The sequence below is a fragment of the Anopheles nili genome, chromosome 3, assembly GCF_943737925.1.
Source record: "Anopheles nili chromosome 3, idAnoNiliSN_F5_01, whole genome shotgun sequence".
Lineage (NCBI taxonomy): Eukaryota > Metazoa > Arthropoda > Insecta > Diptera > Culicidae > Anopheles > Anopheles nili.
In genome coordinates, this window is record NC_071292.1 from 64,066,501 (window position 1) to 64,092,587 (window position 26,087).

Sequence of the window (26,087 nt, forward strand, 5' to 3'; positions counted from 1 at the left end):
ATTCGCAGCCGTTGTGAAAGAAGTCACGACGTCGCGATAATTAGAACATGCAACTTAACGAATGGAAAACAAAAGGCAAGAAGAGAAAAATGTTCGAGAACATCCAATCGAGAAGGTCCCACAACGGTGGGCTCATGAAAGCCAGTTAAATGCGCCTTACACGTGGTATCATGGAGCAGCCAGGTACTTTGTAAAACCCGTTTTCAGTACCACCGTTTTCGGGTTTTCGCGTTCTAATTGCTTCCGTGTAACAAATGCTAAAATAAACGATAAAATAAACAGCATCCCACCCATTCCACCGCATCGTGGCTGTTGTTTATCAACTCAAGTGTCTTCGATCGGGTTGTTGTCTCCGGAAACATAGCCGAAAGTGATCTGTGAGGGGAAAAGAACCACCACGATGGCAAGAAGAAGCACGACAAGGCACTCACAATAACATCAGCTCCCGAAAAGCCACCGGTTATGGAACGTACCAGTAACACCAAAGCAAAAAAAAACGGTCCAAAACAAAACGAATAAACAACACTCGGCTCCACGGTGGCGTGAAGGGGATGGAATTGCCACATGAAACGCGGGAGGAAAGAAATAGGAGACACAAAAAAAAACAAATACAAGAATGAACAGAAACCCGACGCGCCAACGCGCAAAACTGGCACAATCGCTAATCTTATCACCTAATAACGCTACGCAATGTAAACAAATTCAAACCGACGGGGAGAGAGAGAGAGAGAAAGAGATAGAGAGAAAGAGAGATGAAGGCGGCAAAACCGGCACACCACGTAAGAGCTTGCTCTAGATTTGGGGCTTTCGGTTCTCACGCCCTCGCCGACGGGTAGTGGCACAAGGTTCTGGATGCTTTTGAGCGACGAGTAAACAACACTCGATCGAGTTAGTTGCAACCAAATGCACCTTAGTCCCGTGACCTGAATGGAAATCCTTTGCGCTCTCGTAGCTTCGTTCGACCGATCGGTTGCGGGATTGGGTTTTTTTTCTGTCGGGAAACAACGGAAAAATGAACCTACCCACACTGAGAAGAAAAGCACAATATTCCACGAAAACGCGGTAATAATGCCGGCGTGTCGGCGAAAAAAAAATCACTTTGGGTCGCAGATAATGGTGCTTCAAACACGTCCCCAATCCCGTTGGTATGAGTGTGCTATCGGACCACAGATAACACACAGCCCCGCAGCACCGAGTGGTCGTATATTTTCATTTGTGAGGCGGCTTTTTTTTTTGCTGGTCGGGATTACTTTCGTTAGAGTAACTTTTAGACACACACACACAAAATGGCATCAAATCATCCACACTGACAAGGCAGGCAAGCAGTAGGTCAAGGTCACATTGTTCGATAGATCGCCACCACCCCGAGGTGTGTGTCTGTGTTTCCGTCCTAGAAATGGGACCACCGGTCGCATCTTCCACCCTCCCACACACGCACACAGAAAAAGATCGTGTCTCCCTCCGTGGACGAAACGTGGACAACAATGGGAGCAACAAGTGAACGGGCATATCTGGGACGCACCCATCCCAACCACGTCACCATCGTCAGTGACGTCTCGAATTCGACCCCATTCGGTGGGGAACGTCTGCAAACGCAACGGCTCGAAAGGGGGATGTGCATTCTTTCTGTCCGGGTTCGCATGCCTCGAGGCGTGAATCACGCTCTATCTCGCATCGGCGAGACGCCGCTCATGATTGCAGACGCTCTTTTGCGATTGATTGATGCAAAATGGCATCGGGAAACGGAGTGTGAGCGCCCAAACAAAGAAAGAAAACTGCCGACCGGAAGTGGAAGTCGGGAAGTTTAAAATTGGTGCACCGCAATTGGTACTCAACGGGTAGAAGGATGACACCACTCACGCATTTATTGTAGGACGGGGATTTAAACGTACCTGAAGAGGAGAAAAGAAAAGGGAGAAAGAAAAAAACGCACACATTAGTGTGAATGTTTCGATGTGATTTTCCGAACGTACTCTAGGGTCGATGAATGGCATGAATGATGATCTGATCCGATGGCGGAGTAATTTAATTTTATCCTTCGCAAAATTCAGAGGAACGGCAAATGTACTAACAAGCCAAACGAGAATGATGGAGCCGCCTGGTACTTTTTAAAAAAATCTCACTTAAAATCGTCTCGAAACGACAGTAAGCTTTAGTCAATTAAGCTTGCAATGAGTCAATAATTAAAATCTGCTCTCCCGAAACACGATCCCGTTCGTTTTCGGCTCTAATTTTGAGAATAATCTTCTCACGCCGAAACCATAATGCACACAAATACCTGCTCGTTAAGCTTGCAGGACTTGCAGTAAATATACGTTTTCCGGAAATCTCCACCGCGAGTCGTTAATCATTCTCATCAACCGGTTGCACCAGCGAGCGATTTATTGCAGCGAAACGACAGAGCAGAACAAAGACCGCGTGAACCTGACACTCGAGCTAAAAATCAGGTCAAACTTCTCCGGTCCGGAGTCGATAATTAAAATGTGACTCAACTTCCACCGCGCAGGTGAATCGCAAATCGGAAGCTCGACACAATCGCCACCGGCACGTGGTAAACACGAAACAAATACGGCGTGATGAATAAAAAAAAACAAGAGTACGGAATACCAAAAAAGAAAGAAAAGGAGGCACGAGAAATCAGGATCGTTACCCATCGTGGGGGTGAATAATATCGCGGAGTTTCGCAAAGCGCTCATTAAATTGCATTTGCACAAACAAACAAAAAAATAGGTCACGGTGGAAAGCATCCTGAAAGCTGAAACCACTGCACGCCAGCTGGAGCGGCAGCTCTCAAGAGGTTTGGAGAAGGCTTTTCGTGTTAAATCAATACACCACTAATGAGTTTTGATCGAAAGTTTTCACCGCAAGGTGGCAAGGTGTGTTGGAACCTGCAAGGATTAAACGGAACAGCTGGGTTCAAAAGCTCGCAAGGTTGCTAAAACACCCAAACCACATCATAAACCGATTGCAGTTAAGCTACGTTAAGTGCCGTTGACATCAGTGCACCTGCAGCAAAAGGTTGAAAAGTCAGTATTTTCAACTCCATCTTGTGTTGCACTCGCTACAAAGCCCACCAGTGGATGGGGCAAAGAACTCAACAACAGGTACTGGACCCACGCTAGCACGACAAACACGGCCATAGCTCGCTAGGAGCGTTTAAGCTTTCCTTCGTCGGTCGCTATCTTAGGCGCCCCCGTTCTGTGCTCGATAGCTCGAAACGCGATGCTCCAGTGCACCGGCGGGGAGGAGTGCACTGCACGGAATGCAGTCGGAACAACTCGAAACTTGCCCCTCGTAGGGTAGTCCAAACCAAAGCCGAGGCTGGCGCTCTCGCTTGCCTCACTAGTGCTGCCCCCAAAATGGTCATAAAATTCATCGACCTGATTGAAAGAAGCGGAGAAAAAAAAAGCAACACAACCACAACCACCCCCTGCTGGGGTTGGGAGACGTTGGAAAATTGAGAAAAAAAATGCCATAAAAACACTCCACCAGCCGTACGAGATGAAGAACGCAATGCAAAAAAAAAAAACAAGCAGCAACAGTTGCACACTAGAACTGCACCTTCCTCCCCATCTGGTTGTGAGTAGTGTGTATGTGTGTGTGTTTGTGTGTGCGGGCACAGTTGCACAATTGCATCGCGCGTTGCACTCGCGGTATGCAGCCGCAAAGGCGCGGGCAAACGGTTGCAAACCACTGGGGCCAATCCGGATGCACCGCGGGAGGGCAGGGTTTACCGCCGTTAATGCAATGGAAATAATATAAAAAAAACATCACAACACAACATCAACCAACCCTCTACCGAAACCAAAACACACACACACACGCACGCTCACAAGTGCATTGGGAGAACCGCAAAAAAAAATCACCGCAACCTAAAGAACGATCGCAGCCGGGTTTTGGAGTGGGGCTGACCGGGTCGTGATGGAACGAGATTTTCCCAAAGACCGGCTTGACATTCCAGCCGCCACCCTCTCCCATCGCGAGAGGGGTAGTTGTTCTTTGGCCAACCCTTTCCACCTGCCTTTTTTTCTGCTTGCTTGCTCGCAAAAAAAAACCTGAAACAGCACGTACGTATGCGCGAAGGTGCGCGATCGTGTCACCGATTTCTGCATCATGACAGGGCGCATTTGTTTTTGCCACTTGTCCGTTGTCTCGATCTCGTGTCGCTTTTTGTTTTTCTTTTTGTTTTGCTGTTGTTTCGATCGATCGATAAGGTGTAAAGCGGCTTTGGTCCCAGAGCAAGGTGCTACATTTCCTTTCGATCGATCTTTCTCGGGTTGGGGCGAAGAGAATTAGAATATTTTGATTTAAACATGGCTCCTTGGGGCTAGCTCTTTCGAACCATGAGCTAGGGTTTAGGCTGAGAAAACAATAGTTTCTCTTTAATCAATCACAACTAGCACAAAAAAAATCCACCCCTAGTGAAACAATGTTGCGAGCGGTTTGTTGTTCTCATTCTCAAACGGAAGGCGGCGGTTTCGATTTCACCACGTGCTTCCGATCGAGGCTGCAGCTCTTGGGCAACACACGGCCCTTTTGCTATCGAGCTGAACAACTATCGAGACCCGCCACCGATTTCGTCAACTGCGGTAATCAGGCGTGCAAAAAGCTCACACAAGCTCAAATCCATACGCGTCGGGTGCTGCATGCGCTACACGTTCTTTTTTTCTTCTCTCTTTCGATCGGAACCGGTGTTTGGTGGGTGCGTTTGCATCGCGCAATCGCACCACGCGAATGTAGGGGTGCAAGAGAAACCGCACAAAACAATCGACCGAGGGAAAGTGTGCAACTGCACGCCGGAAAGTGCAGGGGGATTCGGAACACAAGCGAGGTGACGCGAGGTTCGGCTCATTTCCTTCCTTCACGTTGTGGGGGTGCAGCATTAGGTAGCGGGAGTGACTTGGTGGGTGGTGGGAGAGTAGGAAACCCCTTGACATAACCTCAACCGTTGCGGTTTGAAGCTGGCAGAAGAAGGCGCCACCGGACCGGGGGTTCGAGAACGCGTTGAGTTATTGCTGCGGCAGCAACAAAATCTTCACCTTATCTCTCTCTCTCTCTCTCTCTCTCTCTCTATCTTTCACTCTCGCGCTCTTCTTTTCGCTTGGTATTGGAGCTACATTTCGCGTAAAAGTACGCAATAAGCAAACGCATCGCAAGCTACCAAATAATGAGAACTTGCGTTGAGGAAGTTTCCTTGGCGTGCCAATGAAGGTGAGGAAAATTGCACACGCCTCGGAAACGGATGCAGTAATCTAGCGGGGTGAGTTTGTGCGAAACACGAGAACGAAAGTAAATTTACTACACACAACACGCAAAGCATTGTTCTTCGGGTGCTGTCGAAAGTCTTATCCAGCGCAAGCTGCTTTTCAATCTCTTTTTTTTTTCGTCGCTCTCCCTTATAGCCGGCGCTGTTTGGCCACACCGAAGTGTGATTGATTGACACGACGACGCACGTCGTTACCGAAAGGGCTGGAAATGCGATCGACCTAATGGACGGCTCAATTTTCCTGCCAAACTTACACCGTTGGGGTTGCCGTTCGGTGGGGATCAAGGATGAACGGGGATTATTTTTGAAACGTCTGTTACTGCCAACAGCTTAACGTGGATTAGGTTAGTATGTTGGTTGGCATGGGGGAGGTATATTAAATCGAGCATTTTAAATCGAGTGCGTATTGCATACGCCCAAAAGTCTTATAACGAGAATAAAATTGGAATTTTTCGTTGACCACAGAACTTTTTAAACAAGAATTGTAGCTTACAGATCGTTCATCATCCTGTATGAATGCAAGTATTTCACCTTACCACTCAAATTGATGATTCATTTTACTAAAACTGGTCTATTTAAAAGCAATTTGTATCTGAGCACACAGCAGCCATACGATCAAATCTACGAGGTTGGCTTCCCAACTGACGTAATGTTTGTTTGAAGAAAATAAAACGAAACAAAACAAAACAACTACATACAGCCGGGGTTATAGAAGAGAACAACCCCCCTCCAAATCGCCAATAAACTCACCACGAACCTACCACGAGAAATAGTGCAAAAAAAAAGGAAGCGAACTCAAAAATAAACTCCCTCCGATAGCGAGCTTGTCTGCAGATCCACCCGGTGGTGGTTCCGTCGGTCGGGTGCAGTTTTCGCCAGCATGCGAGCCACCCTGTACCGTTGTTGGGGAGATGTTGTCATGGAGAATATGCCTCCCCACCGCAGGATATCGGGCACGCGCGCGCACAAACCAAGAGACGAAGCGCAGGGCGCGACAGTGAGGAAGGTCTTGAGTGGAGCGAGAGAACGAGAGAGAGAGAGAGAGAGAGAGAGAGAGCGAGAGACGCGCTTGTTCCTTCCGTTCGCGGTCTAGGCTTGAGGTGGCTTGAGCGCTCTCACTCTCGCATGACCTACTTGCGCGCCGTCCGTACACGATTAATCAATGCATAACTTTGAAAGCGAAAAACGGCGAGGAAAGAGCGACACCAAAAAAAAAAACGAAAAAGAAAACCCAACCCCTACCCGTGCACACACACACGTATGAAATAAAAAAAAAAAGAACACAGGCGCTACGAAATCGCGCCGCGTGTGCCAGTGTGTGCCGGCATTTTAGACTTCTCCCCCATCGGGCGTGCTCTCTCGCTCACTCGAGTGGGTTCTCGCTCTCGCATTCTCATCACGTGCCGCCGTTTGCCTCACGCACCCCCAATCCAAGCACTCCCCTACCCCAAAAAACTCACCCCTAACCGACACACTACCAACCCCTACTCAACTCGCCGTTACTCACGCTTGCGATGCTCGCAAAGCAACCGGTTTGTTGCACTTCCATGAGGAAAGTGAGGAAACACCGAACCCATTTCCACCTTCCTCACCCCGTTCCACCTGACCAGGTGCGGGCCGGTCCGTGTGACGGACGCAATAGCAAGGGTAGCAACATCAACAACAACAACAAAAAACCCACCCCCTTTCAGAGACGCCATTGAGAGTGAGAGCAATGGCGCGGCATGAGAGTTACCTCATCGTGTGCGCGGAGTGAGAAGCGGGCGCGATTTCGTCACACAAAGCTGCCTGGTGAGGAGCTGGTCCGTCGGTGAGCAGCTGTGAGTGAGCCTCGGTGATGAAATGCATCTTCGGTGGGCAATCGTTGGGGGAGGCCGTGGCCAAAACCACGGCCAAAAGTGGGAAATAATAACCGTTTTGTTGGAGGAAAAACTTCCTCCCGAATTGGTTGCTTATCGCACGCATGATGGTGAGACGTGACGTGAGATGAATGTCTCCATTTGCTCACTATCGAGTATGCAATGAAATCACTCTTAAGGACCTCCTTCGTGGTAAAGGGGTTGCTAATTTTGCTACTCCTTTTATTCAGCTGCATTTCGAGGGAGCTGAAAGGCAAGTAAAAAACAAACAAAACTCACCCCGCACACGGCTGTCAAATGGCAGGAAAACAATAACAAATCCCACTCAAAACACACACCCTTTGCTAAGGGGTGAGAGTTTGGTGAGAAGAAGAAACACAACACTCGTATCAATCCCACGCGGACCAGCCGTTTCTCGCCTCAGCGTACCGACAACGACGACGACAACGACGACGAGCGACCCGTTTGCAATGAAATCGAAAGTGTGTTGCCACTCTCCTTCCTTCCTTCCCTCCCGGTTTCCCTCTCCTCCTCCCGTCCCGTACGTCACCATTTCCTTACGTTCGAGCGCGGTGTCTGTGTGAAGGTTCGCGCAGCGCAACTCTCCTACGCGACTCGCGTTCGCGCGCGTATGGTGATGTCGACGTCATGTGCGCATGCATTGTCGTCTCGATAGGGGTTGAGCCACCCTTTTGGGTTCCCCAGCCCCGTACCGCGCCCCGGTGGCCCCCTTTTTGTTCGATGGGTTTCATTGATATTATTACTGTTATGATTCACATTTTTCACGACCGACACCGCTGACCAACAAGGGTGTGGGTGGGGGGTGGGGGGAGGGGGGGGAGGTTAGTCTACAATTTTACGATTTTATAAGTACACCCCTTCTGCTGGGTTCTGCCAGCTCCTCCTTTACGCCCCTCTTAGGGGGAGGGTTGAGCGTGCGCGCGTCATTTTAAATCGCTCCCATTTTTTTCCCTCAATGGCGGCGCACACGCGTCTCCCTTAGGATTCTTTTTCTTCGCTGTTGTTAGCTGCGTGTTTGGCTTTATTTTCCAAACAAACGAAACGAATGAACGCAAAAAGAGAAGCACACAGAAAAGGAAAAATGCCACCCTCCGGAATGCCCTATAGACACAGTTTTGAACAACCACGGCACGGGGGAGTGCGTTTACGATAATTTTTGTTTTCCTCTGGGGAGGGAGCTTCGCAGGGTCCGTGGGCGGTTTTCGGGTGGCAAGGCCCACGCGTGCGTGCGTGTGTGTGTGTGTGTATGTTATGTCACAGCATAACGGCAATCAGGATCGTCAAAGCAAGCCGTGTGACTGGCATGACAATGCGAAACCCTTCACGATGGGGAGAAAAACAAAATGCTACCGCTGCTGTCACTTTCCTGCGCGCCTACTAAGGGAGTGTTTTATTTTTTTTGTATTCGCGTCTCTTGAGCCGCTTCACCAATAGGCCATAGCGAGACTGCGATGTTATTAATGCATGTTCGTGCCTGTCCAAAGCGACCAGCCAGAGCCACCCTACCTGAGACACGCACACACAAACACCGTGCTCGGGTGATGGATTTGATGAAAGGGCAATTAAAATTCTTTCCCGCGAGGCCGCCAAAAAAAACCTCCCTCTCCCGACCGTGCTACTGGCCGGCCTGTAGGTGTGAACCTGTTGCGTGTCCACGCTGTCAAAAACGCGTTGAAGTGCAACGCGTCGAGCGAATGGAACTGGGCGAGAATTCAGCACGCTTAGAAGTCGATTCACCCGCTGCACCCCGGGGTTTGGTGGTTTTTAGAGGGCCCTCCACCATCAGCGCGGAAGAGGGAAAGGAGGCACAGCAAACAACACGAAATGGCGGCCTTTTTTAATTTTAATATCTCTCCTTTATCCGCCGCCGAACGAGAAACGAGTTCATCGCAACGAACAACTACAAAAAAATAAAAATAACGAGTTCATAAAATCCGCACGAGCACACCCCACATCGATGGAAGCCGTCCCCCCGTCGTGCGAGGGTGGTCCTCCCCAATCTCTCTCTCTCTCTCGTGGGGTGAAGGGTTGAGATGGAGGAGAATCTAGGTCACCCACACAGTGGCGAATTGCGCCAGTAGGGGTGGCAAACAAAAAAATTGGTGGCACTCACGCGCCCCGTGTCCTTTTTGCTCGCAAGCGCTCTCTTTTCGCACGAACGGGCGTGTTTTCTCTCGCTCCTTTTACCCCCAGCACTGGTCCTTCTTCTGTCCCTACCACTGGCACTGGCGGTGGTGCACGTTCTGATGCACTCGCCGTTTTCCCTAACCTCACACAATCTCGAAGGAAAACCGCCCGTAAAACAACGCACACAGCCGCACGACACGGCACGGTTCGTTCTTTGGGTGCTCACGGTGGTATTCTGCCTTCAAAAGGCCCCTCCATCTCCCTTGGAAATGGAAACACGCTGTGGCCGTTTTGGGGTCGAAACGGAGTGGAACCCTACAGTGCGTGACGGATTTTGGCAACCGGGTGGCACCGTTTGGTTGGTGAAATGGCAGGCACAATAATGGCAATTAAAACACGAGGTTCGAACAGGTCTAAAAATAAAGATTTAGTGCGGATTGCACTCCATCGGGGGCGAGTATCACGGCCACAAACAAGCGTGCCTGGATTCGAATTGGCGTGGAAATGTGCTCCATTGTCTCGCGATTGTACCGAATTAATCACCCCCTTCCTTGGTCGGTGTCCACAATGCCACAGATCGATTGTGGCGGGGGAGCGTTCTGGGTGACACCAATAGGCAGCCACAAATTGGTGCTGCCTTGGTGTCGGTGAAACCCTCCCGAAGAACGAAATTCCTGCTCAAGCAAAACCCACCCTTCCAGTGCCGGTTTGGTGAGCAAACGCCACCACGACCGTAGAAGCCAGCTAATGCACTAAGACTTGCCTCGCAGCAAAAGAAACTAATCGCAACATTGCGCCACCATTAGAACGCGCGCGTTCGGGGGCATGCTCGTTTGCGAAACTGCCCAGCAAGAACACGTACACCGTGGGCTTTGAGAGGCAACAAAAGCGACCATTTTGCTTGAGAAGATTGCATTGGTAGCAAAGAAGCGATTTAATGAATTGCAATGCAATGGTTCTGTAGGATTGAGGCATTTACTGTGGTTATTTTGTTGTGGTACAAATTTTCTAGCTAATCTTTATACCAATGAATAAATGAAATAGTCAGAAAGCATTACAAGTATTACAGCACAACAAAGAGGTTATGTTATCTTACAAGATTTTTGTCTGTGCTTTGTTACTTTCACAACACCTGCGCAGCTCTTCGTTTGCTCAAACGAAACCGCTTTCAACAAATAAACATCACTGTCTGGCGGCTTTGTCAATTTAGCTTTGTCTCAAACACGCACGCCAAACATCTTGCCGCCGTGGAGACAAAACGTCCCTCCATTTCCACCCACCCACAAGCGCGGCATTTCCCGGCATCCGTTTCAAGGTTGGCCGTAAAAGAGAGGAAAAAAAACACCATCACCACGAAACGGAAGCGACGGAGCACGCTCTCATTCAGTGGCAAATACGTCGCCAAACATTCGGTGAACGTGGCCCGAGAGTCGTCCTTTCTGCGTCGTTACGTTGTTTCCTTTCCCTTAGCGGAAGCGAAAAACTAGCGAGCTGCCTTGGGCGCGTGAAAGAGAGCTCGACGTTGGTCGGCTAATGTTTGAAAGTTTTTCTTCGCTCGCACCGTGACCTTGGGCTAGATTTCGGCTTCGACATCCGACCGGAGCGGAGCGAAAAGGCACCGCACCATCGGACGTGAGGGCGCCTTTTTTCCGGGAGCCGTATTTTTGGTGGGGTGCGAGATTTTCCGGCATCGATTATGAGTCGATTATTCGACAGCGAGTGGCGCCGTACGAGGATTCACAAATAAACACCAGATGGTGCAGAGTGACGAGAAGGAAGTGATGCTTATGCTTCTATTTTGTTGAGCCAACATAAATGCTAGATGATTTTTTGAATAGAAAAAGTAGCAATAAGCATGTAAAAGGTAATCGTAATCGCTTCCTGTTTCAGCTCGCCAAAAGAGTATGCAAACTCCCAAACGAATCATTACGGAGTTTTCCGACAACTGCGCGAAAAACACAACCCATTTCCACATCCCCAAACCATCAGCTTTATGCTCATAATTTTCCACTTCCGGCCGGCAGAGCGGCAAGAAACAAGTGCTCCCTTTTGCAAACCCGAAGCCCGAAGCGATCGAGGATAAGCCGTTAACTGGGGCAGCACACAAGAGGAAAAAAAAAAGGATTGTGCGCTTCCCTTTTCGGGCAGCAGCAGCAGCAAAACTACAGAAACAAACAACAAACCCCCGAACCCCGGGTATCCCTCGTTCGTGCGGAAAACGCCAACACCGGGGACACGTACCGGGTTGCGAGGGGATGGTTTGTGAGCGGCATTGCCGGTTGGCAAAAATCGATACGCGATGCAACAAACGATTGCCCTCGAATTTTCGCACAAGAAGCAAACGGAAACCGAATACCGTCGACTGGCCGGCTGGCTTACGGGAGCGAGCGAGGATTCGGGAAAATCGGGGTCGGAAACTTCGACCGGGGTTGGGCGAAAATCGCCCTGCCGGGAAAATCAAGGTCAAGCAAAGGGGACAAGCGCTTTCCCACTCACACTAGGGCGCACTTGTCTTGTGCCGTTCTCTTGCTGCACCCCCATCGGAATTGGCTCCACGCTTTGTGGCCTCTGTTGTAAAGAGAACGCACCGAGTGTGCTGGGCATCGTGAACGCTGGATTATCCTGCTTCTGCTGCAGCAGTCGCAGAAACCGGAACCGGCACGCGAAAAACAGATCGATAAATCGTCCCAGCAGCATTTCGAAGCGGGAGAGGATAAGGAAACGCAGCACATCCGGTGCTTCCGGACGGCGGTTCTGGTGGAGAAATGCGAACAAATCCCAGACTCCCGGACGGCAAACAATGGAGCCAGGGATGCAAATGGATGTATGAGTGTGTGTGTGTGTGTGTGGCGGTATGTGCAGTGGCTGTTTGCAGTGGGTTTTTGGAGAGGATAACGTTGTAATAAGTACCCGTAGCTAACGGGGAAGCTTCATGATGTGAGCAAAAAAAAAAAGAAGGACGCAAGGATGTACGACGACGCGACACGCTGGTTCGCTTGGTCTTGTTGACCTTGGACCACATTCACCGGCAGATTGTCCCTTGGTGAAGAGGACATGCGACGACATGTGCCTTGTGTGGAGCAGAACATCGGTGAAAATTACACCAGCTCGCATGAATTTACAAAACTTCCGTGGTTCGGAAAGACGAATGGCTCCACAGTGGGGCTGCTGCACCGAGCGTGGGTGCTGCTTTTTCCACGGATTTATTAGAGCCGCTCGCAGGATAAATAATGGTTCCACGAGGACAACGCGCCTTATTCTTTTTTGTTGCTGGAATATGTTCGTTCTAATGGTGGTTCAAAAGAGGAAAAAACTATGCAATAACTGCACTTGAAAAGTGTGTGTGAGTGTGTGTGCGGAAAATGAAAGCAAAATCCTTGCTTTGAAAAATTAGCGCACTGCAACGTGGCCAAGTAAAGCAGGAGCGTAAGGATTCTTCCATCTATGCAACACGATTTATTGCAACTCGTGTAGTTAGAAGACTGGTAAGCACAAAAAACAAACGTAAAACGCTGCATGATGCAGTGCTCTTGCATTCACTACTCCAACGAGCGCATTTCTCGTGTGATAAGAACAATCATCAGTATTTTCTTCAACTTCTTCTGCATCTCACTTCCTCGCAATCACCCTTTCGCAAACCCGTCAAAAAGCACAAAAACAAAACACATCCCGGTTCCTTTGAGCGCGAAAATAATGGCCTAGGTGGATGTTTCCGCCTACATTCTACGGCTTCAAAACTTCTGCTCGTTACCATAGCGACAGCGGCGTATTTGTTCCCGTCGTCATCACATCACACGCCTCGTGTGATGCTTTATTTCAGCTGCATTTATGACAGATTGCCGTGGAGTGAAACGAAGAAAAATGTTCTTCGATTTGTTTCAACGGATGGGGAGCGAGAAAAAAAACGCAACATAATTCCGTGCATTTTTTGTCCCCAACGTTTGCCTCGTTCGGATTATGAAAATACCACGTGACGGGTATATATTGACGCGCGGAATGTACGAGGTATGCAAATAGCACAAGCATTTCAAGACACCCTCGGTGCGTAAAAATTGCATTCTCGTTCGGTTTAATAAATCGGTACTATATAAATGAAAAAAAAAACCCTCATTTGCAACCATACATACCTCAAAGCGGCTGATAAAACGGGATCCGAATGAGTAGTGAAAAAAAAAAATCGCGGGAAAAATTCCATATGGAATAAATTAAAGCTAAACCATCGTTTACCAACTTAAACTCTCGCACGGCACGTCAATAAAAACGCACAACGCCAGAAAGGCAGTGGAACGAAAGGAACAAAACGAAAATGAAGGAACCGCACAGGACGAGCGCGAAAAGTGAAACAAAACCTCGAGAGAGAGAGAGAGAGAGAGAGAGAGAGAGAGAGAGAGCCAGCAATCCACACACCAACGAAGAACGTTGCCGCCATGGACACCCAACTCACCCCCCAAACATCATCCCCAATGGCGGCGGTAGAATGATATCATTCGACGCGAGAACAACGCGAACTAGGTCATTAGTGGGGCTCGCGTCCCGCGTCGGTTGTGTGTGTGCCGGGGAAGCAGCAGAACGTGCCGCGAGCGCAGAACACACGAGAGCAAGAATAAGGAGAAGGAGGCGTGTGAGAAGAAAAAAAAAAGAGCGTAAAATAAAAACACACACCCCATTCGCAGGACACAACCGCAACCTCAATCCGGGCCGCTTTGGGGTAGGTCGTGCCAGCGATGCACCAAGCCGAGTGGCATTGGGCATCCGTTGCATCCTCGCAAACGGACAAGCACACTCACACACGCGCGTTTTGGGAATGGGGGGAGTTCTTTGCGTTCTTGTGTGCATATTGAAATTTTTGCTCTGCGTGTGTAAATGGGCGAATGCAAGGAATAACGACGCAGCCGGCGGTGCATTCCGGTGCATCAAGATGCACGGCACGTACTCGTGGAAAGGAAGAACTGAACCACGAGGGTGAGGTGATTCGGTTTTGCATACATTATTGGCGTAGGTTCTTTATCACGGTTTGATTTTCCTGCGGCTGACGAATCCTGCCGTGGGGAAATTACACTAAAAATCATCCAGCTCAAAAGCTGCACTGAGCGTGTTTTGAACACCCAACATTTGCTAACCATTGCGGTGAGGGTGGTTTGCTAACATTTCACGCCATTTGGTTTGTGTCTCCGTGGCCTTTGAAAACGTTCGCTTGAGCGGAATATGCCATCTTCCCCCTGAGGCGCATTCTGCCTGAACACCAGCCAGCAGAAGTGGGGGAGGTTAAGGCAAAGATCGCACGCCTTCGTACAATCGAACGAATTAAAGCGCGAGCTTCAAAATGGGGTCAGAAAAATCGGCTCGATCGAAAATCGCAAGCCGGGTGGCGTTTGGTTGAATGGCGCCGGTCTAAGGTTGGCGAAAAATGCGGTGCGCGGTCACAACCGCCGGTATCGTGGTGGTTTCCTTCCTTGAATTGGCCGCGATCTCGGCATATCCTTCCATTCTTTTTCTTCCTTTTTCCGGCCCATCTTCGAGCCGATTCGATTCTCTGTCCTTGCTGACGCACTCGCGTCGGGTTCGTTCCTACCACTCTGCGTACAGCACGGTTATGACCCCAATAAGGCTTCACACAATTACCATAATTGCATCCAATCGGCAAGCTGGCCCTTCGGACTGCAGGCTAGCTGCTAGCGTAGTGGGTTGGTGTGAGTCGAAGGGATGATTTTCGAGTTGAAAACGAGCCGCGACGAGACAGAGACAATCGAAGGCAGAAGCAATGGGGCTCCTGTTCTATCACACAGTGTGCGGAAATGGAGGATCTTGATTGTACAAGAAAGTGCATCAGTATAACGAACTGATGATGTGCATTTAGATCGACAAAAACATACCGTTTTCAATTATTTTAATACATCCCGGCTCTTGCTTATGCAATCTACTAGCCGAAAGTAAGAACCCTCGCCTGTTGGTGTGGAATTGTACGCTTTCCATTCCGAAACCTGCTCCAGCAAAAACCAGGCAAGTGAGGCGAAATTATTGGCACCGAAAGTTTGACAACTCGTAAACGATCTCTAGCCATCGTCAGCGGTGGTGTAATACCAGCGCGCACTGGGAAACCAGCCAGCGAAGGGGAGCGTTTTCTTTGCGAGTGAAGCAACCGGCAGACCCCCGAAAAAGAGGCCCGAAACGAAAAAGGCAAAACAGGTGGCTCACGCATGGAGAATAAGGCAAGGAAAATGAGATAATGCACCGCAACTATCGCAAGAGGGAGCAAACAAAGGCGAACTACATCAAGCCATTCGCAGGGCGACCGAGAGAAAGAGAGAGAATGAAGCAAAACTGCAACAATCGTCAACGTGTGACAACGGATGACAGAGGTGAGCGCGAAAAAAAACCAACCCCCCAAAAAACCTCCCTCTCCAATTGCGGGGACCCGAAAACGGGGTCGCGGTTGATGAGAAAGCCAGCGAATGTGCGCGCTCGCTTTCTCACTCGCGCACACCCGTGATACACATTATTACGCCACAAACCTGTTCATCAGAAAATTTCGGCCCTCTCTCATCCCGTCCACCCCTTAAACTATCACAAATCACATCTCGTTAACTGGTGGGGTGTTCCAGCCCCCAACAACAACAACAACAAAAATCCACGCTCCCAGTGAGAACCAACAACCGCCATAGTGAGACACGATCGCTCACGCTCACGCACTCACTCGCTTACGCACGCAGCTCACCATGCCGATCCTGGCTTTCTTGGTTGCTGCAGTGTGCAGCCCTTGCCCTCGTTTTTTCTGCGCCACACGCACCCAAAAATGGCGGCCCAGTGCCTCCGTCAGGTGGAGACCGGTCTGCTCGCGCGCGCAACGGTGACCGGTTGCCGAAATTTCACTTTCGATTTCGGCAATCGAGCGGCTCGATCACGGTGGTGTACGGTGTAAGGGTGCATGCAGGGTTAGGCCACCACCGAGGCTAGTCGGGCAACTTTTCAACTCGTTCCTCGAGACTACACGTGCCCGCGCGTGTGTGTGTGTGTGTGTGTGTGCGTTTGTTTCCCTTCCTTCTTAATCGACTTTTGCCGCACGGTCTACCTGTCCTGCAACACTCTCAGACACAAGCGACTTTTGGGGTGGGGGGTGAGATTTGGAAATTTTGGCCACGCACGCACACCGTACCGTGGTACCGGTTCGAGAGCGTACCGACCGAAGACCCCTTCGATGATGGAGGATCAGGTGTTTCAGGCGGGTTCACGTCACACGGATTGTGCGATAACTGGCCGTACTTCGTAATCAGGCGATCCTCGGGTCCCACGAGAATCTCCTACCCCAGTATGGTTGAGCGAGCGGGTTTCGGGTGAACTCCGCGATCCCGTTGGGTCGTTTTACAACCGCAGGTTAAAAGGGAAACTGAGGTTACCCGTAGACACAAAAAAAAGGCCAGGCTTATTGCACCATCGTAGGAGTGTGCAAAGGCAAAAGGGGTTTTAAACATGCATAGAAATCAACAATAAAATATTCACACAAAAAAAAACACATAATTTAAAGTTAGTCTTATTTAGAGTCTGGGAAAAATGTACCGGTATGTTAACAGTCAACAGTAAGTTATGGATCGAATAACAAATAAAATCTGCCAACTTCTTGTACTGAGGTAGAAGTACAAGATCATCCTCAAATTGATATAGCTCGAGGATATTGTTCATTTGAAAGAATAGCTAACTTCTCACGACAAACCATTTGAGTTAACAACAGCTCTAGAGGTTCCAGCTAGAACGTTTGAACCACGAAAACGTCAAGTAAACCCTAAACCCACAACTGAGCAGTGCGTGAAATATTTCAACCTAGAAAAAGAAGGATCACCTTGAGCGGCCATGAGATGAAAGCGTGATGAGGATCCTGCGTGAAAAGGATGAAGAAACAACATCGCGTGATCGCGCACTTACCTTCTAGCTTCATGCCGACCTCGAGACACTTCTGGAAGCGGCAGTACGGGCAGCGCTTCCGCTGCGTCTTGTCGATGTGACACTGCCGCTCGGCAACGCACGTGTAGACCTTCTTGTTCTGGACGGTGCGCTTGAAGAAGCCCTTGCACGATTCGCACGTTAGTAGCCCGTAGTGGTAGCCGGACACCTTGTCGCCGCACACCGGGCACAGCTCTTCAATGAAATATTTCAAATCAGTTTGATCGCATTGCATGGCGGACACGACGCTCAGACTATTGAGTGCGGTTGTGTGCTCAATGAGGCTGCCGCCGGACGCGCCTCCACTACTACTACAACTACCAGTTGCGCTAGTACCTGAGGCCGGTATCGCCAGATAGGCTGCTGCCGCTGCCGCTGCCGCCGAGGATGTACCGCCCGTTGGTTGACCGCCACCAACTTGACCACCTCCGTTGCTGCTGCCGTTGCTGTTGCCGCCTCCGCCGCCACCGCCACCACCACCACCACCACCCCCGTCGCTTCCGGTGTGATGGTAAGGACCTCCGGCACCACCACCGCCTGTGGGAACGTGCGAGAACATTGAGTACGCGGACGTTGGTCCACCCGAGCCGTCATGAAAACCGCCATAGAGGGCGCTGTAACCGCCGCCGTTCGATTGCGAATGCGACTGTCCGCCATTGCCGTTGCCGGTGGTACCGCCTGCACCACCTCCACCGGTCCCATGTCCCATGTGACCGTGCTGCTGCTGATGATGATGATGATGATGATGATGATGATGACCACCATTGCTGCCCGTACCACCCCCATTATTGTTGTTGTGATGCGACGGCAGGTTGTTGTTGTTGCTGGTGCTGTTGTTGTTGTTGTTGTTGTTGTTGCTCGATACCAGCAGCAACCCGGTGGGCGTACCGTAGCCACCACCACCGTTTCCGGTTCCAGGTCCTGTTCCACCACCACCACCACCACCACCACCACCGCCACCATACTGCGGAGGTGGCATACTGGTGTTCTGGCCATTGCCACCCGAATTGGCCGCCGAAGCGGCCGCCGCTAGGGACAGGAGCTGCGTGTTACCAGCGGTTCCACCACCACCACCCGGTGGAGGGCTGCCCGGTTCGCTGAGCATCGAGTACTGCGACATATTCAGCGACATGAACACGGTCGAGTGCTGCTGATCCATGTCCAGTAACATTTTATCGCGGGTTTATTTTTTTGTTTGTTCTGTGTTTTTTTTTTTTTTGTTTTTCCGCAGCCTAGTTCACTCTCTCGAGAGGTTGCTAGCTGAAGAACCGGCGCCTGTCGTCGGTGTCCACTGTTTCGCGTATCCTTTGCGCTGCCGTCGCGATCCTCACCCGTCTAACGGTCGGTGTACAAAATGCCACACTTGTGGCAGGTTCTGTGTTTTTTGTTGTTGCGAAGATTTACGATTTTTCTTATGTACACAAAAATCGTGTTGAACAACGTTGTAGAACGCGGGGGTTTATTTTCTGTACAACTGCAGGCGTTAAGACGCGCCTTTTGTTTTCCTTCTTATCACGAAGGGTTATGAATAACTTTTTTTTTGTATTTTATTTTACAAGGATGCTCCCTTCTACACACTATCGATCACTGATGGGCCCGTTCTGTTCACCGTCGAGAAAATTGAATAAAAACCACACACACTCACGCACACGTTCACACACGCGCACGTTTTAAACGCGCCAGGATATACGCTCTGTAACAATTTCAAGAGGGGGGTAGTGGTTTTGTGGGGATTAAAAAAAAATCAAGCAAATATACGGACGGATCAAATCGGTTGGTTGGCGGTGGTGTTTTGTCGATCACACATGATATTCCCCTGCCGTATCTTCTTCGCGTCGTTGGCGCTTCGGTTATCCCGCGAGTGTTATCCTTTGGGTAAATGTTGCGCACCAAAACAATTCACAGCAATCGCGATCGCGATCGTTTTCGGTTTTTTGTTGTAATTTTTCAATATTTTCTTTAACACGCACAGACACACGCACAAAAAAAAACGATGATAACAGTAACCAACAGAAAAAAAACGATCACAGCTGTTAAGGCCCGGGTCGGGTTTCTTCTTGCTACCACGTACGGTTGGAGACAAAATTCGAAACAACAAAAATCCACAATCGCTCAAGTCAGGGAAAGGGGAGCTGTTGCTCGACGTGCGATGGGCGAAACACAAGCACACGTACACGCAAACGCACACACAACTCACATCCGTGCAGGAAAGCGCACGCACTTCCAAATTGGCGACACATTCACTTTCGTGGTTCCAGTAAAAAAACAATAAAATAACACGCTCGCACTCCTCGCTGAAGGATCCTTCCTTTTTTCAGGCTCCCCCGGATCCTTGCACGATCGCGATCACTTGAAAACGCGCGCGATCCTCCCGCATGGGTTTGTAGCTTGCATCAGTTCAAGCTTCTGCCGCTGACGGTGGTAGACGTTCGCCCGCTCGGACCACACCACGCTAATTGGATGCAAAGTTAAGCCACTGCCGCGCAAGTAAAACGGAGCTCGCAACCTATTTTCACGTTCCCACCGGCACACCGGAATCGGAACACCAAATGACGCGATAACAGACGAAAAAACCAAAAAAAAAAAAAAAGGAGTGCAAATCGATTCCCGGATCACGCCCGTTCGACCCGACAACAACACCGCGGTGTGTTAGTTTTGTTCCTTCGAAACCCGTGCAGGATGTCCTGCGAAACGGCGCCACTCGTTTGTCACGATACGCGTGTGCTCTACGCCAGCACGGAAAACTAGCTCTTGAGTATCCTTTTCAATGAGCTTCAGCACAGCGTTCTACTGCGATTGAGTTGTCAGTTTTCGGGGGATGTTCTCCCCCCGGAACCGGAGGATCGTCCTTATCCGATCGTTCTTTTCAAACTGTGCAGCTCACACACCACAACCATCCACCGGTGGTTATCGTTGGCGATCGTCCTGCGGAATGGGTGCCACCTTGGTGGACACATCGCGTTCCCAAGGAACACACACGCGGATGGGCTGGGCCCAAGGAACACCAGTGCACCTGGATCGTCCACTTGTACGGTTTCTAATGCCACTCGATCCTGGGTCGGCTGCGCGTAACTGCACTCGATTTTGGTGGACCTTAATTAATCCTTATCTAATGCGGCACACGCTAGAACAGCTGTTGGCTGGCGCGCGCGCGCTTTTCCAGGACAGTAGGTCACGGATCTTCGTCACCGACACAGTTTGCACAGAGAGCCTTTGCGCGTGTGTGAGAGTGCATCGATTTCGAAGCTCCCGGTACGGTAGCACTACGTACACGAAAAAAAAAAATAACCACCGTCACATGTATGGGGGCCACCGCACAACGTCGTCCTAATTCTCGTCCGCCCGACGAATGTGAACTGATACACAGCCTTTTTCTTGCTTTTGAATAGCGAATGCTTTGTTTATAGAACCGATGGGTCACACGGAAGGAGTAAATCAAAGATCGCACAAAACACCACGAACCACTGGGAACCGAAGAACAGTTCAGAGCGAAAGGATTAGCGCACCCTTAGTTTGACCGGGAAATGCTCCCTCGAAAACGAAACGACCTGCGAGCCTGGACGTTCCGGACGTCGCGGTATTAGCTCCGGTTGTGCCGCTGCAGCAGTCGCTGGCAAATGTTGCGGCCAGATCGCGACCACGGTGCTGCTGTGGGGCGGCGGTGTGAACCCAAGCCACAACGAACGTCGACGGTGTAGAGCTCCGTGAAGGCTCGCGAGGCGCGCACGATCGAGCGAGAATTACGACTTACGGCAAACATGGGCTACGATATACTAAACTGCCACCATTCGAAAAATACCAACAACCGAACGGCTGGCCGAAACCGTCCCAAAAACGCACGCCCCGCTCACACACGGGTTCTCGGGCTGTATCGTTCCGTCTCGCTTGCGCTAGAGGGAAAAAGGCCTGCCGGAGTGGCGTGCGTGGCCCGTGAGTTACCACACTTCGATCGGAACTGCACGGCACTCGGACACGTGAGCGCGAGAGTGAGGAGTTCGTGAGTGCGTTGAGATAGAGAGCGAGACAGAGAACACCAGCAGCTCGTGAAGGAGAAAAAGGACAAAAACCGTGTCACGACGTCGTCCCCTTTAGCCTACTAACACCGAAACCAACCAAAAGGGGAGCTGAGCGAAAGAAAACGAGAGCGAGAGAGAATGACAGAAAACGTGAGTGAGAACCCCCTCCGAAAGGGAAACACGGTTTCTTTTTTGTTTTTCTCTCGTCCCCAACCATTTTTCGTTAACTCTCGCTCTCACTTGGCCCAGTTTTGGATCGCGATGGTTCCCACCACCATTTTTGCGCGTTTGTCTCTTTCTCACGTCAATTTTTGTCTCGCTCTTTGGGGATCCCTTTGCGCACGAGTAGCACTCACGCACATGTTTGTGAGAGCGTGAGCGAGCAGGAGTACACCACAACGCTCTGCCTTCTCGCTCACTCGTTCACTTTCAGTTTCAGTGGGTGCGGAGCGTGCACTCACGGGTGGCAACGGTGAAAGAGATGGAGCGTGAGTCAACGTTTAACGCCACTCAGTGCGGTTCGAGCCGGTTGGCGATCGCGCGTGTGAGAGAGCACGATGTAGCGCGTGAGTGAGATGCAAGGTATGAAGTAATACCTGACCCTTGCTGGCGGTTGTGGCAATGTGCGGCAGTGGAAAAGGTAGCAAAAGGGGGCTCTCGAAACTGCCGCCAAGCAACGGGAGGATGAATTACCGGATCCTCAACCGTACAGGTACAGGTAGAATAGCGGGCAGGGTCAAACGCGGTGGAAGCGTGGAAATTTAACTACATTTTCCGCACGCCCGCCCCAAACGCCGCGAGAGTTTTCGTTTACCAACACATTATGTCACCTGGGCAGCTGGGAGATCTCGCTCAACATGACACACATAAACCGAACGTCAGGCTAATCCAAGGGCAACTTGGATTGATTGTGACAGAACTGTCAATCGATTAGTGTCGCCCTATCTATCGGTTGGTGTTTAGTCGATTTTCCCTTTCACGGTGATCCTCAACCTGATTTTGGTAACAGGATGGATGCAATGCTAAAGGTCTGTAAACTGCACACCACAGGCATAATGAGGATCAAGTGCATTCTGTCATCGGTTCCGGTCGTAATAGCCAAATTGTCAACAGGTCATTAAGCAGCGCGCTCACTCTCTCTCTCTCCTGATGAGATCGAAACCGTTAGGGGTTGCGGAAAATCGAACTTCCTTTCGAGCCCACGATCGGGCAAGAATGAACCTGACCGCGTGAAGAAATCGCCGCACCGGTGCGAAGGTGACGTAGTTCGAACACGCGCGCGCACCTCGCACATGGCTCATGTAATAAGTGAAAGTGGCGCGGTTCGTCTCGTTTAACACGCTCGTTGGTGGTAATAATCATCGGAAAAGGTAACACGGAACGACAATGCTGATGGTGGGTGCTGCCGGTCGTCGTCATCGTCATCATCATCGTAGTCGTCGTCGCCGTTGTCGTCGTCGTTGTGGCTTTGGTGATAGCGAGCGATGACGGCGACCTACTTTTGCAGCTTGTCTGTGTCTCACATCCCCCACTCTCTACCCCGTACGGGTAGCCAGGGTTGATTCAGGTCTATGTTAAACCGTGCCAACTAACCACCAACACCACCATCTGACGAACGCATCGCCCAAACCAGGGAGGGAGGTTGGAATCTCGATCCGCCGGATTTGGGCTTTTACATCCACCTCCGCGCTCGCGCCAATTACCATTGCGACGGGGGTTCTCTCTCTCTCTCTCTCTCTCTCTCTCTCTCGCTATCTCTCTCATTTGCGTACGATCGCAGGAAGAACCTCTTCCATTAGCCATTAGTGAGCAGAAGGCCAGCGATTCTGTGGATGGTGATGCACTTCGGTTTAGATGAATCCCTTTTTTCAGGGAGGCGTAATTAAAGCGCCAAATTGTACGCCTTCTTCGCTCATCCCGGAGACTCTTCTTAACGTCCGTTGGCGTTTGAGCAAGTCATCTTGTTCACGAACGCCTTGGCAGTAGCGTTTGTGCAGCATCATAGTGCGAGGAAATTAACATTAATAATGCTATGAGTGAGTTGTGGCTGCTGAGCTTCAAACCGGAACCCGAAACTGATCCTCGTTGAGTATCGTTGAACGGTGGATTGAGCTGGCAACACCTGGATAAGAGCTTCTGTCTAGAAGAGATGTTCTGTGGGACACGTGCGAGACACTTGGCAATATTGTTTCTATTTTTTAGCGACAGTGTGCGATAGTAAAGGAACTGAAAAGTGTTTTTTTTTCTTGCAATGCAAACACTTGTCAATAATAATAGCTGCAGGTAACTATCACCAGTGTTCATCGAGGGTGCGTTATTTTCCCCGACCGGACAACCTGATCGTATGCACCGGTCGTATCGTACTTTCGCGACTCATAAACCATCTGCCAATACCGTAAACAGCTGTAGTAACTGCTGGTGAGGCTCCGGATGTGTAAAATGGTCCCATTTGACACTTTTCCTTCCCAGACAGCCCGTCCGGGTGCGTGAGATCTGACACCCGAGATGGAGAGAGAGAAAACAACGCACGCACCGAGCCCCACGAAAGCAAGAGTATAGAGACAGACTCCCTTTTTTTCGCGAAACCAGCACGCAGGAGTACGCACGCAAGAAGCAGGAACGCAAAACCGCACGTCTTACGCGTGGTGCAAAATGGTCCCTCGAAATTGAACGAAAACTTCCAAAAAAAGCGAAGTGAAATGGTGCAGATAGATAGCCCACCGCGTACCGTGGATCGTTGCATAATGGCCGATGGTGATGGGGACATTTTGTTGGTTCTCCGTTTGTCTGCTTTTGTTCGCTTTCTTACTCTCTCTCTCTCCTTGCCCGAAAATTCAATTTTACCTTCCATCCAACCATGGGAACGGACGGTCCCTGGTGTACGGCGCGGAAGTGCTAATGAGTAACGAGGAAGCAAACTGCTGCTTTGGCGATTAGGAGGAGTTGGCACGAGTTATTTATGGAAGCAATCAGCGATCGGTGAGAAATCATTTTCCAGCTTCTTTGCTGACGGTTCGTTCATTTTTTTTTGTGTGCCCAATTGCCCCAGCAGGATGTGTGCGATGAACAAATGTGATCGCGATGCATTTTTTACTCATTTATGCTTTTACAAACATGCTGAAAATATAATCGAGATGCAGCCTTGTTTTTCGTAAAGGTGTACTAAATGTGTGCGCTGTATCTTCGACACAGAAAATCAACCAAATAACAGCTGGAAATAAGCCACATGAAGGAAAACTCGGGAAGCGACGGTTATACAACCAAATCACAGACCGTTTCCTGCCTCAGGATTCGTCTCGAACGCCAGTGCCCAAAATTCGAGCCAGACAAAACCCTAGACTGGTGACGTAACGACGATCGCCTTCAGGGTGTCTCCTGATTCCGAGCCCTTCCGTTGCTGCAAGATTAACCCTTTTTGGCCACCCGAACGTAGCGTAACTTCTTCCACCAAACGGCCCCATGTGATGGGAGATCGTTTTTTTGTTGTGGTCGTTTCTTGTCCCACCCTTGGTTGCGTCTTTCTGGGGAATTGCTGGGTGCATTTTCTGCGAAATCTACCAGGCTCGCCCTCGCGCGCGCGTTTCCGCGAGTTGGGCAGGATAAAACACACTTTCACGTGGCGCGGCAATCTGCTTTCTTTCGCATGCCCTGTTTCCACCGGCTTTTCCTTTTTTTTCTCCTTTTTTTCCCTCATGCAAGCCTCGTCTATAATTCCTGCAAACCACGGTCCTAGTGATGGATTTTATTTTCCCAATGTTCCCTGCCTGAACTGTTCGGTTGTGGCGATCGACGCCGCCGAGAATAGGCTGTTGGACGGACGGACCCCTTTTCGGGTCGGCACATCTTGATTTATTTTGATCACCATTGGATTCTCCCCCTCCCACCACGTGTTGCATCGTGCATGGTCGGAGGAAAAGGATCAAAAAAGCCCTGGTGCTGTAATGCGAAAAAAAAAGGCCACACAAAGAACGCTCAGCTAAAACAGAGACGCGAGGATTATGCGAAACCCGCCCGTTGAAGGCCCACACAACTGGGACCTTTTGGGGCGGCGAATTTTCGCTTCGCCCGACAGCAGTTTTTTTATAACGACCGATTTCATTTTCTGTATCTTCAAAGTGATCCTCCAGCCAATGCAACGAGCCGGCCAAAAGGGTCCAAGCAGCCCTCTGCCGACGCCAATTAGGGGCCACCTTTTTTTTATATCCACGTAGGTCCGCCGCTGGAGAAAGGAGTCACCGGTCGGATGGAGTCTCAGTTGAAAGTGGAAATATGTGAGTGAGGTTTTTGGTTTTCTTCTTCCCTTTTCTCGCTGTCGTCTGGTGGTTAAGCCAACGACCAACCCTTTCCCTCGCGGAAGGATTGCGAACCGACCGAACGGGGTTATTCGTTTCGCGAAATATTTAACGTAACTGTAAACTTCAGCCCTGCAGTATGCAGGTAGTCGCTGGCTCCAAAAATGCTATTCGGGGTTTTATGGTGCGGTCCGTTGCTCCTCATTCTTTCTTGGATAAAATTTCCATTTCGCTAAAACCATGTTCATTTGAGGCTATTAAAGGCGGCGCTAGAGCCACGTCATAATCTTTGCGTTTGTTTGTTCTGTTTCGGCAGTGATACATAGATCACCGCCGATCAAGCATCGCGGAGAAATTCAAACACCAGCGGCTATCCGCCAAAGGGGTCCGCTTTTGACGATCGACTTTGAAGATGCTCCCTTAAACCGCTCAACTCTGGGATTCGCTTCTGGGAAGGATTGCAAACGGAGTATTGTTTTAGCGTTAATTTTCGAGGAAACTGCAGCCATGACCCAGAATGGCATGAGAGATTCCTGCACCATTAACTGCGAAATGAGCTAGGGACTGCCCT

General features: G+C 50.1%; 1 protein-coding gene across 1 annotated transcript in view; it reads right to left on the bottom strand.

Annotated features, from left to right (window-relative positions):
• Positions 1–26,087, bottom strand: part of LOC128723048 (nuclear hormone receptor FTZ-F1) — a 96,058-nt gene that overhangs the window by 18,569 nt on the left and 51,402 nt on the right. The window contains exons 6-7 of the mRNA XM_053816752.1: positions 17,545–17,745; positions 17,191–17,403 (exon numbers count right to left, since the gene is read on the bottom strand). Coding sequence (XP_053672727.1) covers positions 17,191–17,403; positions 17,545–17,745 — 414 coding nt within the window. The remainder of the gene's footprint in view (positions 1–17,190; positions 17,404–17,544; positions 17,746–26,087) is intronic.